This window comes from Oryctolagus cuniculus, chromosome 18, assembly GCF_051225735.1.
Source record: "Oryctolagus cuniculus isolate XC-2025 breed Fujian yellow rabbit chromosome 18, ASM5122573v1, whole genome shotgun sequence".
Classification (NCBI taxonomy): Eukaryota; Metazoa; Chordata; class Mammalia; order Lagomorpha; family Leporidae; genus Oryctolagus; species Oryctolagus cuniculus.
The window spans coordinates 25,107,388-25,122,785 of NC_142884.1; the positions used below are offsets into that span (position 1 = coordinate 25,107,388).

The 15,398-nt window shown below is 61.2% G+C and overlaps 1 protein-coding gene across 4 annotated transcripts in view; it reads left to right on the forward strand.

The window, feature by feature from the left end:
* The first annotated feature begins 743 nt into the window (after positions 1–743).
* The window catches only part of WTIP (WT1 interacting protein), a 28,483-nt gene continuing 13,828 nt past the window's right edge, over positions 744–15,398 (forward strand). Inside the window, exons 1-7 of one of the 4 annotated variants that reach the window (XR_016224730.1) lie at positions 768–2,278; positions 8,352–8,453; positions 12,539–12,701; positions 12,805–12,867; positions 12,972–13,102; positions 13,736–13,787; positions 14,377–14,445. Coding sequence is in view for 2 of the 4 variants with exons in the window: in XM_089319139.1 (XP_089175265.1) it covers positions 1,585–2,278; positions 8,352–8,453; positions 12,634–12,701; positions 12,805–12,867; positions 12,972–13,102; positions 13,736–13,787; positions 14,377–14,445 (1,179 nt within the window). In the remaining 2 variants the exon portion in view is untranslated. Of the gene's footprint in view, positions 2,279–8,351; positions 8,454–11,042; positions 11,276–12,538; positions 12,702–12,804; positions 12,869–12,971; positions 13,103–13,735; positions 13,788–14,376; positions 14,446–15,398 lie in introns of those variants that run through there. The other 3 variants (XM_089319139.1, XM_070063227.2, XR_016224731.1) reach the window with 3 other exon arrangements.

Sequence of the window (15,398 nt, forward strand, 5' to 3'; positions counted from 1 at the left end):
GCCTTCCCATCCAGCTCCTGGCCAGTGTACCCGGGGAACAGCAGGTGATGGCTCCGTGTTTGGGCCCCTGCCACCCCCGTGGGAGACCCAGACGGATCCCTGGCTGGCCCAGTCTAAACCGTGGGAGTGAACCAGCAGTGGGGGAGCTCTCTCTCTGTCTCTGCCCCTCTGCCTTTCAACTAAATAAATCTTTGAAATGCACGCTTCTGGGCACTGTTGAAATGCCAAGAGCTCCTGGCGGGTACTGGCTTTATAGGCAGAGCTCTCTGAGCCCCTTCTCAGAAGGCAGATCTCGGGGCAGGACAGACAGGGAGGTAAACGATGCGATGATAAACACAGCTGCATCGTGCCTTGCGCCCCCGGAATGGGCTCTAGGAAGGCCATGGCCGCTGGGAGTGTGTGTGTGTGTACTGGCACCACCCAACGCCTCTTCCGCCACAGCCTTGCCAGGATTTTGGTATTTAAATGTCTATAAGGAAATGTGAGCTGCTTTCTCAGCAGAGAGGGAGAGGTGGTTCCCCTGGATATCCGCTCCCTACAACGCTGACCCCGGCCCCGCGCCACCGCCGGCCAGGAGAGCGCCCCTCGCTGCCTTCCCGCTGGGCCTGCGGGGAGCGCTCCTCCACCCAAGGCCGTTCCCGAGGCACCAGGGCCTTTCTCCCCTTCTCGGGTCGTTGGGAATGGCTGACAAGGGTTTCGTCGCCCATGCTTTGGGGACAAAGCCCTGGTCAGCCGTGACGCGGGAACTGCGGCCGCGGCAGGGGTTTCCGGAGCCTCGCAGGCAGGCGCCCTCGCATCTCGAGGTGACGGCCACGCCGGCCACTCCGAGCCTCAGGCCCTGCTTCGGGCCTGCGCCGCCGGCAACCTCGCCCCAGGACCAGTCCCCAGCCACGCCCCCGGCCGCCCGCGCCCGCGCCTTCCCCGCCCGCCAGGTAGGGCCCCGGCTGCCACAGGGCCCCGGCCCCCGGCCACGAGCCGCGGGGTCACGCCAGGTCCCGAGGGCGCCGCTGCGCGAGCCGCACGGTGGCCTTCAGAGGGCCGAGAAGGATGGGGCAGGATGTGGGCAGCGCCGCCGACGGCGCAAATCTCCGCGGGCGCGCCGCGGACCCCCTCCTAGGCCGCAGTTCTGCCACCCGGGGGCCGCCTCGCAGCTGCCCGCCCCGGCGCCCGGGCCCAGCCTCCGCGCCCCAGAGGGCTCCCGGCGCCGCGCGGACACCGCGGCTCCGCCGCCGCCACTCCCCCCACATTCCAGAGGCCGCAGCGCCGTCTCCTTCCTCGCATTCCTGCCCCCGCAAAGGAGTCCCTCCGCCCCCGGCGCGGCCCGGGAGGGGAGGGGGCGCGGCCCGGCGCCTCGGAGCGCACATTCCTCCGCCGCGCGCGCCACCGGCCGCAGCGCCGCGTCCCCCGGCCCGCGCGTGGCCGGCGCAGCGACCCCGGCCCCGGCGCCGGCCCCGCCCCGCCCCGCGCCCAGGGGTCCCGGGGCGGGCTCCGGGCTTCGGGCGGACGATGCGGCGGCGCGGCCGGAGCGGCGGCGGGAAGCGGAGGCGGAGGTGACGCGCCGGGGCCGGCGGGCCGGGCCGGGCCATGCAGCGCTCCCGGGCGGCCGCGGACGAGGCGGCCCTGCTCCTGGCCGGGCTGGCCCTGCGGGAGCGGGAGCCAGAGTCCGGCGGCGACTCTCCGGGCCGCGGGCGGCGGGGGCCGAGGCCCGGGCCGGGAGACGAGGCGGCGCCAGCGCTGGGCCGCAGAGGGAAGGGCGGCGGCGGCGGCGTTGGCCCCGAGGCTGGGGCGGACGGACCGAGCCGCGCGGAGAGGGGCCCCCGGCGCGCGGCGGCCCCGGAGCTCAGCGCGCAGCCGGCAGGCAGCCCGCGGGCTAGCCTGGAGGGCTCCGACGGCGGCGGCGGCGGCGGTGGCGGCGGCGGCAGCGCGCGCTCCAGTGGTATCAGCCTCGGCTACGATCAGCGCCACGGCAGCCCGCGCTCCGGCCGCTCGGACCTGCGTCCCGGCCCCGGGCCGCCGTCGGGGGGCAGCGCCCGCTCCAGCGTGTCCAGTCTCGGCTCCCGCGGCTCCGCCGGCGCCTACGCCGACCTGCTGCTGCCTGGCGCCGGCCCCGCGCCGGCTCGCTCCCCGGAGCCCGCGGGGCCGGCCCCCTTCCCTCTGCCTTCGCTGCCGCTGCCGCCGGGCCGGGAGAGCGGCGCGAGTGCGGCCGAGCGGCGACTGGAGGCGCTCACCCGGGAGCTGGAGCGGGCGCTGGAGGCACGCACGGCGCGGGACTACTTCGGTGAGCGAGCTAGGGTGGACGGCGTGGGGCTTGACTCTGGAAGGGGCCGGGACCAGGAAGGCGCGGCTGGGACCCGCCAGGCCTTAAGGGTTGGTTTCCAACAGCGGCGGCTTCGCGCCGGGTGCCCAGCGCAGAGGTGCACAACTGTTCCCGGCTTAGAGAGAAGAGAAGGCAGGTGACTGGCAGGGCGAGCCGATTCCGACCGTGGCACCTGCCTCTGCTCGTCCTGCCCCGTGCTGCTGCGAGGTCAGCAGAGGCGCTCGGCCAGCCCCGGCCGTCGGGTGGACGCGGGCGGCCCTGGCTCCTGGCTGTGCTGTGCGCACTGGGATATGGGAGAAGGGATTCCTGCCTCAGACGGATTTGCAAAGCCCAGCAGCCTCACAGCCCGCCCCCGTCTGGTCTCCAGTCCCGTGGACAACTCTGTCCCTTAGGGCCGGGGCCGGGGCTGGGGAGAGCGCTTTTGATAAGCAAGCAAAGCAAACAGGTGAGGCTCTGAAGGGGCCTGGGACTGAGAATGTCCCGGGGTTGGCGTCTTCCAGGCCGATCCAGCCCATGCGGCAGGTTTAGGTGGGCACTCCTGCCAGAGAGATGTCAGGTTGTCCCTCCCTTGCCAGGGGCTGCAGCCCCAGGGTCTACGTTGGGGGTCAGCCTGCCTTTGGGATGGGAAGCACCCCCCACGTGAGGGGTGCGGGGTGGGGGGTTATGGTTTGGGCAGTGTGGTGGCCGCCAGCAGGTGGCCTGGGGACTTAGCGGGCAGGTGCTAGGGTTGTCTTCTGGAGGGGACCCGTGCCCGTGCCCTGGAGGAAGAGCAGCTGCGCCTTGCAGGGCCACTCGGGGTGTATGCGAAGTGGTTGTGGCGGGTCCCAGGCAGGTGGTGGTGGAAGTGAAGGGGTCAGAGACCCCCGGGGGTGGTGGGGTGTGTGCTCAGCTGGGCCCTCGGGGCCACGTGGGACGTGCCACAGTGATTCAGTGGGTGTTTGCTGTTGTTTTTTTTTTTCCACCTGAGAAGCCAGAAGTTGAGGTTTAAGTGACATTTACCCTGTTTTTAAAAACTCGGGCAACTTAGAGTGGAATGATGCGATTCTGACACGCTCGGGCTCCTGTGAGCTGTAACAGCGGTTATGTCCAGTCTGGGGACCAGGAAGGAAGTCTGAAGGTGACGTGAACCCATCCTCAGCCACTGAGGGCCCCTCGTCCCTTCCTCTCGCTGGCCGGCTGGGTACCAGCTGCCCTGGCTGCCCTGTGCCAGTCATTGATGTCTTTGGAACCACCCCACGCCCAACAGCGTCTGCCACCCGGAGCCGGCCCTCAGCCTCAGGCCGGCTGTGGTGACCTCCCTGCCCTCTCTCCAGCCGCCCCCTCTCAGGGCCACACCCTGCTTTTGCTTCTCTTCCCCGTGCCCAGCACCTCTGCCACCTCGAGTGGCCCAGCAGAAGCCTGCCCCAAGTCAGGGCTGCAGCCACCCTGTCTGGGCCACGCTGGGCTCTGAGGAAGCCCCGGGACCCTGCAGAGGTGCCGGCTCCACCTGAGCCTTTGGGGGGGTTCCCCTTTTATTCTCTGCACAGCCGTCTTCTCCTCCGACCCAGCCTTGCCGTCTGCCCCCTTCAGAATTCCGAGGTCAGCCGTAGCAGCCAGTGGCCTCCCCATCCTTGCTGGCGGGCTCTCTCCAGTACACGGCCAGCCTCCCTCTCCTGCCTCACTTCCTCCATCTTCAGCTCCGTCTTCCCATTGGCCCTTTCCTTTGGCTGTAAACATGCAGGGGCCTCCCACGATAAACAAATGCAAAACCCAAGCTCCCGCCCCAAGTCCCTCAGCCCTTTCTGCTCACTGAGAGCTGAGATCCGTCTGTCTTTGCTCACGCACCTTCCAGTTCCCCCTCAGCACCTGCTCTCCGCTCCCGCTTGTCCAGCCCAGCTCCTGTGCCGGACACAGGGACTCCCAGCGGGCTCTCACGGCTGTTTGCATGGAGTGGAGCTGGCTCTCCTGCCCCCTTTCCCTGGTGCACCGCCACCTCCCCTGTGTTTTGGTCCAGGTGGTGAAAGCAATAGTTAGAGAAAAAGCAAACACAGCTAAGGAGCTGGTCATTGAGGAGAGAGCCGCCCCCTCGCCCGTCCCCCTGTGCTGTGTCCCGCAGGCAACTCAGGGAAATGCCAAGGTTGGGTTTGCGGTACTGGTGGACAAGAGTGAGGGTGTGAGGACGGAGTGCAGAGTGACAGGGAGAGGTATCTTTTATCCACTGATTTACTTCCCCAGTGCTTGCAACAGCCAGGACTGGGCCAGGCCAAAGCCGGGCGCCTGGAACTCCATCCGGGTATCCATGGGGGTGACAGGGACTCCAGTACTTGAGCCTCAGTGTGTGCATCAGCAGGAAGCTGGATCACAAGTGGAGGTGGGACTCATCCCAGGCCCCCAGTGTGAGATATGGGAGTCTCAAGTAGCAGCTGCAACTCCACTTTTCACTTTTTTTTTTTTTTTTTAATATTTATTTATTTGAGAGAGAGGTCTTCTGTCCACTGGTTCACTCCCCAGATGGCTGCAACGGCCAGAACTGGGCCGATTCGTGGTGTAGGGGCCCAAGGACTTGGGCCATCTTCTGCTGCTTTCCCAGGCCGTAGCAGAGAGCTGGATTGGAAGTGGAGCAGCCGGGACTGGAACCCCACTTTCACTTCAGCGCCGCCACTCTGGCCGCAGTCTGGGGGCTGGGTTATTGAGGGCTGGGCCAGGGCCCAGTGAGCAGGCGCTGGGGGCATCTGTTTGCATGAGGCTGGTGTGAGGAGGGAGGGGTGAAGTCAGGATGAGGCAGCAGAGGGCAGGCTTCATGTTCCCCGGGCCCCATGCACAGAACACAGTACCCGGATGTGTGGCCGGGAGACCTCACGTAAGAGCAGCTTTGGGGGGACCTGGGGCTGTTCCCTGGGCCATCTTGGAGGTGGAGTGATTTCTCAGGATGAGACTGGCAGAGCCCAGGCGAGTGAGGGGTGGGGAGCGCCAGGCAGGGTTGGTTTGGCCTCCACATCTAAGTTAGTGCTGAATTTCAGTCTTCAAGGAGTTCACAGACGCAGCTGGGTTTCCAGCTTTTCCTGAGACATTGTTAGGGTCTCTGGCGGTGCTCGTGGGCCCGCCTTCCTGCCCAGGAGCTGTCTGCGGAGCTGAGACGTGGCCACCACCTCTGCAGTCACCGGAGTGCTCACCAGGCCTCTGTGACTTTCCTGCCTGGTTGTGAGGGCATCTGAGCTGGCCCTGCCTCCCCTGTGGGAGGCCCAGGCAGTGAGGGGAGAAGACTCAGAAAGGCAGGTGCAGGTGCAGGTGGTCCCCTGGGAGCCAGAGAGGCAGGGATGCCCCGTCCAGCAAGATCAGCGTGGCAGGTGCACAGACGTGGACAGGTAGGAGACGACCAGGTGTGCAGCAGGCTGCTTGCTTCCCTGAAGAGAGGGCTGCATGGGGTTGCTAATGCCGGAGGGCTGGAGAGACTGGTTTTATGAGGAAGGAGGTCTGGGAGAAAGGGAGGGGGCGGGGTGGGCGGCAGCTCCTAGAGCAGCTGAAGATTTAGGGTCCAGAGGGCGGGTGAAGGCCACGGGGCCTGGGAGACCCAGGCTGCTCCGTGAAGGGGACCTGTGATGTCCGGGCTGGCTGCCTGCTGGCTGCGTCCCTGGGAGTGCTGGCCAGGGAACGCCCTGGAATGGAGCCAGGCCTTCCCTGGTGTTGCTGGTCACTCTGCCCCTCCCCACCCCTCCCCCGTCTGCCGAGCACCTGCTCTCCCGCTGCAGGGTCCCCGGTTTTAGTAACCCCAGATGTCTGCAAAGCAGCATTCCTCGGGTGTCTCCTTAAGGCCTTTGCTGAAATGTCAGCCTGTTTGTGGGGCCTTCCTGGCACCCCATTTAAAGATCACATACCCTACCCCAGGGGTGGGCATTTGGCCTCCTGGTTCAGTTGCCCACTTTAGACATCACAGCGCCTGGATTCAAGAACTGGCCCTGGCTCCCGACTCGAGCAATTTACTAACGCAGACCCTGGGAGGCTCATGTAGTTTGGTTTCTGCCACCCTCCAGCCACTCCCGTGGGAGACCTGGATTGGGTTTCCGGCTCCTGGCCCCAGTCCTCGCCGTTGCAGACACTGGGGGAGTGAACTGGTGGGTAGGAGCGCTCACTCTCTCAAGTGAAAAAATAAAAAGTTAAAGCCACTGCACACTCTGTGCATGGTTTTTTTTTTTAAATAAAGATTTATTTATTTACTTGAAAGTAAAGAGTTACACAGAGAAGGAAAGGCAGAGAGAGAGAGAGAGAGATTGTCTTCCATCCACTGGTTCACTCCCCAGCTGGCCGCAATGGCCGGAGCTGTGCTGATCGGCAACCAGGAGCCAGGAGCTTCTTCTGGGTCTCCCACACAGGTGCAGGGGCCCAAGCACTTGGGCCATCTTCCACTGCCTTCCCAGGCCATAGCAGGGAGCTGGATTGGAAGCAGAGCAGCTGGAACTCAAACCAGTGTCCATATGGGATGCCGGCACTGCAGGCAGTGGCCTTACCCGCTAGGCCACAGCACCGGCCCCTCGGCCCCTCGTGTGTGTGTGTATGTATGTGTGTGTGTGTGTGTGTGTGTGTGTGTTTTGACAAGCAGAGTGGACAGTGAGAGAGAGAGACAGAGAGAAAGGTCTTCCTCTGCCGTTGGTTCACCCTCCAATGGCCGCCGTGGCCGGTGCACTGTGGCCAGCGCACCGCGGCCGGCGCATCGTGCTGATCCGAAGCCAGGAGCCAGGTGCAGGTGGTCTCCTGTGCAGGTGCAGGGACTAGGACTTGGGCCATCCTCCACTGCACTCCTGGGCCACAGCAGAGAGCTGGCCTGGAAGAAGGGCAACCGGGACAGAATCCGGTGCCCCGACCGGGACTAGAACCCAGGGTGCTGGCGCCACAGGTGGAGGATTAGCCTAGTGAGCCGCGGTGCCGGCCTCCCTCTTGAGTGTTTTTAATCAGCCTCACCTACCTCCGAAGCACTTGTTCACACCTGACGTGGTGTGCAGCTGCCATTGGCGGAGTGTCCGGCGTGCGGGCCCCTGAGGGCAGGGACGCACATGCGCTGTGGACTGGCCAGGTGCCAGGCATCATTGTGGGCACTGACAGCCGAGAGCGGAGGCACCTGGTGGTGACTGCCGCAGGCTGTTTGTCATTCTGTGTGTCTGGGCCAGGAAAGATGCATTTGTTTTTTCTTTTGAAGAATATAGGATTTGGTCCACAGAGAGCAAAAAGGATTTTCCTTCAGTTTGAGAGCAGATCACAGATAAAGGGGCTTAGATTACCTTTCTCGGTCTGAATACGAGAGCGCTTCAGAAAGTGTGGGAAAATGGAAGTAGCGGTAGGTCTGGGGTGAGCGTGGTGCCGTGGCTGAGGTGCCGGTTGAGACGTCCACATCCCGCGTGGACGTCGCGGTGAGTCCTGGCTCTGCTGCCTGGTCCAGCTTCCTGCTGACGCTGCGAGGCCGTGGTGGTGGCTCAAGTCCCCAGCCCCCTGCTATCTGTGGCGCAAAACCCAGATTGAGTACCCAGCTTCTGCTTCCGCGTGGTCCTGCCCTGGCTGCCGTGGGCACCTGGGGAGTGAGCCAGCCGAGGGGAGATCTCTGTCCGTCTGCTTTTCGGATTTAAAACGAGATCAATTTATTTTGGCACAAAAATTTTGAAGTGCACGTGTGGTGTTTCCATCTTGCACGCGTCCCATGAGCTTTCCTGCGCGTGGATTCCGAAATTGTTTTGCACCATGACAAGCTTACCTTTCCGTTTCTTTTTTCCACAAACCTTTTGTAGCACGTTGTATGTCGGAATAGCTAAGACGTAGGGCTTCCGTTAGCTCTGACTCTGTTCTCAGTGCTCCATGAAGCTCTCCACACCCTCAGACGCCAGCCAATGGCAAACCCGAAGCAGCAGGGACCCTTGAGGGCCCATGCTGGTCATTACCCACCGAGTGACGTCAGCCTGGGGGATCAGGTGGCCTGAGTCAGGCGGGGGACAGCCTCAGCCCTGGGCACAGGCTGCACATCTGCCTCAGCATCTAGGGCACTAACCACTGCTCCCTCCTCCTCTCCTAGGCATTTGCATCAAGTGTGGGCTTGGCATCTACGGAGCGAGGCAGGCGTGCCAGGCCATGGGGAGCCTGTACCACACCGACTGCTTCACCTGTGACTCCTGTGGTAGGTGGCCTCTACCCCAGGCCCTTTGCATGCCTTGTACTGCATTCCCACGCACAGGCACCAGGAGACCCCTGGGGCCTGGAGAGGGAGCTGCCGGGCCACTGCGGAGCCCTTAGCTGGCTGCCCCGGGGACCGGCTGCCTTGCTGGTCATCAGCTTGGGCACCTTCGTCCTGTCTCTGCAGGGTGCTGATGTCACTCGGCTGCTTGGGAGGGGTGGGAGCCCGTGAGGACCTTGTGCCTGGACACGCAGAGGGCTGGGACTCCTTTTTCCTGTAATTAGTCTTTTCCTCCCAATGTTAGACACAATGTAAGCTGAAAATGTTGTCATTTAACCTGGACAAAATAATAAAAAGTAAAGAAGCAGCCACGATCCCAAATCCCCCGTGGATTTCCCCACTGTTGCTGCAGGCCCGGCGCCCCAGGGGCGTGTTTAGCTATCTGAGTGAAGCACTGTGACGTTCTGTGCCGTGGAAGGCACCGCTGCAGGTTTCTCTCCGATACCCGGCTCTCTAATCAGCAGATTCCGCACTTCCTGCTGTGTGGGTTTCAGACGTCTGCTTCCCTCTGGCCCTGTGGAATCCGGTGTCTCATGTGGGCCGTGACAGCAACTTTGTAAACAGTGTTCCACGCCGGGCCAGCAATCTGCGTCATTCCGCGTTTTCCGCAGTCTGCGGCTTTCCTTTGAGTTTCCCTCCTTGCACGCCTTGCTCTGTCGTATCTTCCGGCTGCTTGCCCTCAGCTGTCTGGCTGTGTCAGGTGTTCTTCCAGGCCCCTGCGTGGGGGACAGACGATGCTGACCCTCTGTGCTGCCGCGCCTGCACCTGTAGTTTTGAATGTGAAAGTCTAATTTGTTCAGGTTTATGGTGAGAATACATCTCCTAGGGGAGTGCTTTGTCTTTGTCTTTTGCTTTTCTTCTTTTTTTATTTGAAAGGCCAAAGTTAGAGAGAGAGAGAGAGAGAGGTCTTCCATTTGCTGGTTCATTCCCCAGATGAGTGCAACAGCCAGGGCTGGGCCAGGCTGAAGCCAGGAGCCTGGAACTCCATCCAGGTCTCCCATGTGGGTGCAGGGGCCTAAACACTTGGGCCATCTTCCACTGCTTTCCCAGGCGCATTAGCAGGGAGCTGGATGGGAAATGGAGCAGCCAGGACTCAAAGTGGTACTCATATGGGATGCCAGTGTCACAAGCAGAGGCTTAACCCCTTGTACCACCGTGCCAGCCCCTTTCTCCCCCAACCCCTTCCACAGTCAAAGAGAGGGAGGGGCCGGTGCTGTGGCTTAGTGGGTAAAGCTGCAGTGCAGTTGAGACCCGGCTGCTCCTCTTCCGACCCAGCTCTGCTGTGGCCTGGAAAGCACTAGAAGATGGCCCAAGTCTTGGGCCCCTGCACCCATGTGGGAGACCCGGAAGAAGCTCCTGGCTTTGGATCAGTCCAGCTCCAGCCATTGCGGCCATCTGGGGAGTGAACCAGCAGATGGAAGACTTATCTCTCTCTCTCTGCTTCTGCCTCTCTGTAACTCTACCTTTCAAATAGATAAATAAATCTTTAAAAAAAAAAAAAAAGAGGGTGGGAGAGACAAGGAATACTTTAAAAATTTTAAAGAAAGTTTTAAGTTTCTCTTAATAACAGTTAAATTGTGATAATTACATATTGTATACATGTACTGGGTTATAATATTGTAGCTCCCCCGCTAAAAATACTGTAGCCCATCAGTAAGTTCAAATAAAGTATCAGTTAGAAAATCAAAATAAAAAAAATTAAGTTGAGGCAATTCAGACGCTGAATGGGATCCGATATCTGTGTTCTGCGGGCGCTCCTACACGCTCGGGGCCTTGTGTCCCTGCCGCGTGTGTGGTCATCGGTGTCTGCGGGCGCTCCTACACGCTCGGGGCCTTGTGTCCCTGCCGCGTGTGTGGTCATCGGTGTCTGCGGGCGCTCCTACACGCTCGGGGCCTTGTGTCCCTGCCGCGTGTGTGGTCATCGGTGTCTGCGGGCGCTCCTACACGCTCGGGGCCTTGTGTCCCTGCCGCGTGTGTGGTCATTGGTGTTCTGTGTGCTGCACACTGTGTCCCAGTTTTGTCCAGGTCAGGTCCCCTCAAGTTGACTCCTGTGCCCCTCCGGTTTGCCCCCTTCAGTCTTTGAGTGCTTCTGTATTCTCGGCACAAGATGTTCCTGATCTGTTTTCTTTCCTTCTTTTTAAAAGACTTATTTAAACTCTATCTATGTATGTATCTATCTAATCTAAGTGACAGAGAGAGAGAGAGAACTTCCATCCACTGGTTCACTCCCTAAATGGCTGTGACAGCCAGGGCTGGCCCAGGCTCCATCCAGGTCTCCCATGTGGGTGGCAGGCACCCAGGCGCTTGGACCATCTTTTGCTGCTTTGCCAGGCACATTAGCAGGGAGCCACACTTGAACCAGCAGTGCAGTATGGGATCCTGGCATCGCAAATGGTGGCTTAGCCCACTCCATGGTGCTGGCCCCTCCAGTTGCTCTTTGTCTTTAAACACTCAGGTGACACCCACCTTGCCCCCTGTAAGTGGACCCCCGCCATGGCTGCCCAGCTTGCGAAGTGACTTCTCACCCTGCAGGGTCGAGTTGCCGGTTCGGGAACTTGATCTGGACGTGTTCCCTAGTCTGCTCCTTGGGGCTGGTCGGCTCTGCCCCGCGCTGCTGCAGGTGTCGTCAGCTCCCCCTCGATACTGCTGACTAGAGATGCATCCGGAGAACGGGCCGTCGTCGGGCGTGGATACTCAGATCCCAGATGGGGCTGTGAGCTTTCTTGTGGAGCTCCTCTTTGGACGCGTGTTTTCATTTCTCTTGGGTAAAGCCCGAGGAGTGGAATTTCTGGGTCAGAGGGCGAATGTATGTTTAACTTTATAAGAAACTGCCAGACTCTTGTCCAGAAGGGCTGGGTTGTGCCGTTTTACTTTCCCGATGGGAGCGAGCGGGAGTTGAGTTGTCCCACATATTTCCCAACGATCAGTATTTCAGTCTTTTTAATTTTAGCCATTCTAATGGGTAGAAGGGGGATTGTGGTTCTAATCTGCATTTCCCTGGTGACTTGCGAGGCTAAGTGTTTCTGTTTACTTCCTGACCAGGCCTCACACATCTTCCTCTGTGAAGTCAGATGGAGGCTTTTGCCCATTTTTTTTTTTTTAATTGGGGTTATTTATTTGTCTTTCAGTTACTGAGGCGGAGGAACTTACACACACCCCTATGTCCATGCATAATTTTTCATAATTGTCATTTTCCACGAACTTTTTGAAGTTCTCTTGTATATTCTGAGTACAAATTGTCTGTCAAATGTATGTTTTGTGAATATTTTTCCCTAGTCTGATTTTAAAAAGTGTTTCTAAAGGTGAGAAATATAATTTCTTCCTTTTTTTGTTTAAAGATTTATTTAATTATTTGGAAGAGTTACAGAGAGGGAGAGGCAGAGACAGAGAGGTCTTCCATCCATTGGTCCACTCCCTGAATGGCCGCAATGGCCAGGACTGGGCAAGGCCAAAACCAGGAGCCAGGAGCTTCTTCCAGGTCTCCCACGTGGGTGCAGGGGCCCAAGCACTTGAGCCATCTTCCTCTGCTTTCCCAAGCATATTAGCAGGGAGCTAGATGGGAAGTGGAGCAGCCAGGACTCGAACCGGCGTCCATAGGGGATGCTGGCACTGCAGGCAGTGGCTTTACCCACTACACCACAGTGCTAGCCCCAATTTCTTTTTTTAAGATTATTTTTATTTGATTTTAAAAACAGAGTTCCAGAGAGAGAGATCTTCCGTTCGCTGGGGCTGGGCCAGGCTGGCTGAAATCAGGAGGTTTTTCCGGGTCTCCTACCTGGGTGCAGGGGCCCAAGCACATGGGCCATATTCTGCTGCTTTCCCAGGCGCATTAGCAGGGAGCTGAATTGGAGGTGGAGCAGCCGGGACTGGAACTGGCGCTGAGCCACGATGCCGGCCCCTCCGTGTCCATCTGGAAGGCAGCTCCTCCTAGATGCGCTTCCTGCCATGGTTCTCCCTTGTGTTCTCTCATGGGTCGTTGCATTGTTTCTTTGAAATGTTTATTATTATAAACACATTGCATCACGCAGCTTCTCTGCCGGGGAGCGGGGAGCGTGCGGAGAGAAGGGAGCCGGGCTTCTCCCCTGGCTGCAGCTCCAGGCCCCCTCTGACCCCGTCCCTGCAGGGCGCCGGCTCCGCGGGAAGGCCTTCTACAGCGTGGGCGAGAAGGTGTACTGCCAGGAGGACTTCCTGGTGAGTCCGCGCCCTGCCCGCGGGAGCAGGCCGGGGGCAGGTGCTGGCCGGGCAGCGAGAGCCCCCTGGTCACACGCCACCCCGGCTCCTGTGTCCCTCCCAGTACTCCGGGTTCCAGCAAACGGCTGACAAGTGCAGCGTGTGTGGACACCTCATCATGGAGATGGTGAGACCCTCCCCGGCCTCCCAGAGCCCCTGGGCCGCGGGCAGAGCTGGGGAGCTGAGCGGAGCCTGCCTCCCAGGCTGACCTGGCAGCACCTCCACCCCCAGATCCTGCAGGCCCTGGGCAAGTCCTACCACCCGGGCTGCTTCCGGTGCTCCGTGTGCAACGAGTGCCTGGACGGGGTGCCCTTCACGGTGGACGCGGAGAGCAACATCTACTGCGTCAGGGACTACCACACGTGAGTCGCGGGCACCACGGCCCTGCTGTCCGTCCTGGCCTCTTCCCTCCTGCCTCCCCCGGGCACTGTGCTCGGGGCGGGGCCCAGAGCCCCTGTCTCAGGTGCTTCAGCGCCAGCCTCCTTGAGGTGGGGGCCTCCTGCCTGCCCTGCCCTGCCCTGCCCGCTCCCAGGGCCGGGCCGGGCCTCTTCTGCCTGGAGGAGGGGGTGGGGGCGATGCCTCTGCAGACCCTTTCTCTTGCCTGTCTGCTGCCCAGCTAGGCAGCTGACCCACCTCCCTGGCCGTGGCTCCGGGCTCTGATCCTGGGCTGCTGTCTGGTAAAGGGTTAGAGTCAGGCACACAGCCTGGTAGTCAGGGTGGAGGCAGGTCTGGCAGGCATCGGGGGCAAGGATCACGTGGGAAGCATGAGGGAGACAGGTGGCCATCCTGGAGGAGGTGAGGGGCCCAGGTTGACAGGGAGCCAGGGGGAAGGCCAGCACCAAGAAGGCCTGGTGGAAATGGCACCTGCCCACCCACACCGGGAGAGTGGGCCTGATGCTCGGCCCTTGTCCCGGGACCACTGTGGGAGGACCTGTCCTTGTGCCCTCTGTCTCTGGTCGCTCAGCCAGTCACTGCTGGTTTCCTTTTTCTTCCAGGGTTTTCGCACCAAAATGTGCCTCCTGTGCCCGTCCTATCCTCCCTGCACAGGTAGGAAGCAGTCGCCGGCCCCAGGTTTTGGGCCACGATGGGAGGGAAGAGCGGCCGCTGTGGCTCTGTAACCCTCAGAGGCATGGGGCGTCCGTTGGGCCCATGCCCGTGGGGGCAGGTGCCCCTGGCATGAGTCAGCAGGACATGGTGGCCTCTGTCACCCAGCACTCCGCCTACCACCCTCAGCCCCATGCTCCACCACTGGGCTGATCGCTGGGTCTGCTCAGCTGTGCAGGCCAAGGGTGGGGGCGCTGCAGATGAGCATGGGGCTGCCCGGGGCCCTGGGTCTCCCCACACATGCTGGTTGTGTCCGTGGCTGGTGTGCCTAGGGAAGCAGGCGTGGACGTAACACACAGACGCCCACCAGCTCTCACATGGTGCTGTCGGCTATGATCAGGGAAGGTGCCCCAGGGCAGGTGCACGCGTGGTGTGCGCCTACCAATGCCCGGTCCAGGCCCGTGTCAGGGCTCACCTGGGCGTGAATGCCCAGCTGCCGTGCTGGGACCCCGTTGTGCAGCCGTGTGCTCGCACGCGCCGCTCACCCCGAGTCCTGCGTGCCTGTTGTGTGTGAACCCGTGTGTCCCCACAGGGCTGTGAGACGACCATCCGTGTGGTGTCCATGGACAGGGACTACCATGTGGAGTGTTACCACTGTGAGGTAAGCCTGACGGCCCTGCCCGGCCTCCTCCCTCCGTGGCCCGGGGCTGCCGCCCTCCGCCCCAATCCTCCTCCTGCTCCATGGCATCACCTCCGTCCTGCCTTTCCTTTCCTTTCCCAGCGGGCCCTGTCCCTTCTGCCCAGGGTGTGTCCTCTCAGCCCCTGTTTCCTACTCACTGACTGCCCCGTGTGTGAGGCACCGGGACACGCAGAGAACAGACAGGCCCCGTAGTCAGGGAAAGCCATGTCCACACGGTGCTGCGTGCTGTTATGGAGGGCTGATGGAGCACAGGGGGCCTTGGAAAAGCAAGGATGGCTTTCTGGAGGAGGTGACTGACTCAAGCTGAGACTGACGGCTGAATAGGAGGTAGCTGGGGAGGCGGTGAGAAGGGCCTGACTTGGCGGTGGAAGCAGCAGGTCCTGGGGAGGTGTGGTGTCCTGTTGTTGGAGGGGCGTGCGGGAGCTGAGTGGGACTTTGCCCCGGGGGCAGGGGAGCACCGTCAGAAAACACCGCAGGATTGCATGTGGATCTCAGAAAAAGGTTCTCGCTCCCTGCAGGCACTGAGTCGGAGGAGAGGGCACGGCCGGGGTGGGGTGGGGGCCCGGGACACCGTGGTTCTGGGTCAGGGGAAGGGTTGGACAGGATCTGGTGAGTGGACGTGGGAGGTGGGGGCTAGGGGTGCCCGTGATGGGGGTGACGGGGAGCGGATGAGGTGCTCGAAGCTGCAGACATCCCAGTTGGGAGGTCTGGGGCTCAGAGACTCTGCTGATGGATGCGGGAGCTTGGGGGTCGTGGGCAGGTGGGCCCCTCCCCACTGGCACTGACCCCCAGCTCTCGGCAGTCCGGGAAATCCCCGCAGGCGGCAGGTCAGGGCAGCTGCACGGCTCCTCTCATTGGCTACCTTCTCTTAAAGATGTTGTTTTAAAGATTTAGTTATTTAATGTGTTTGAAAG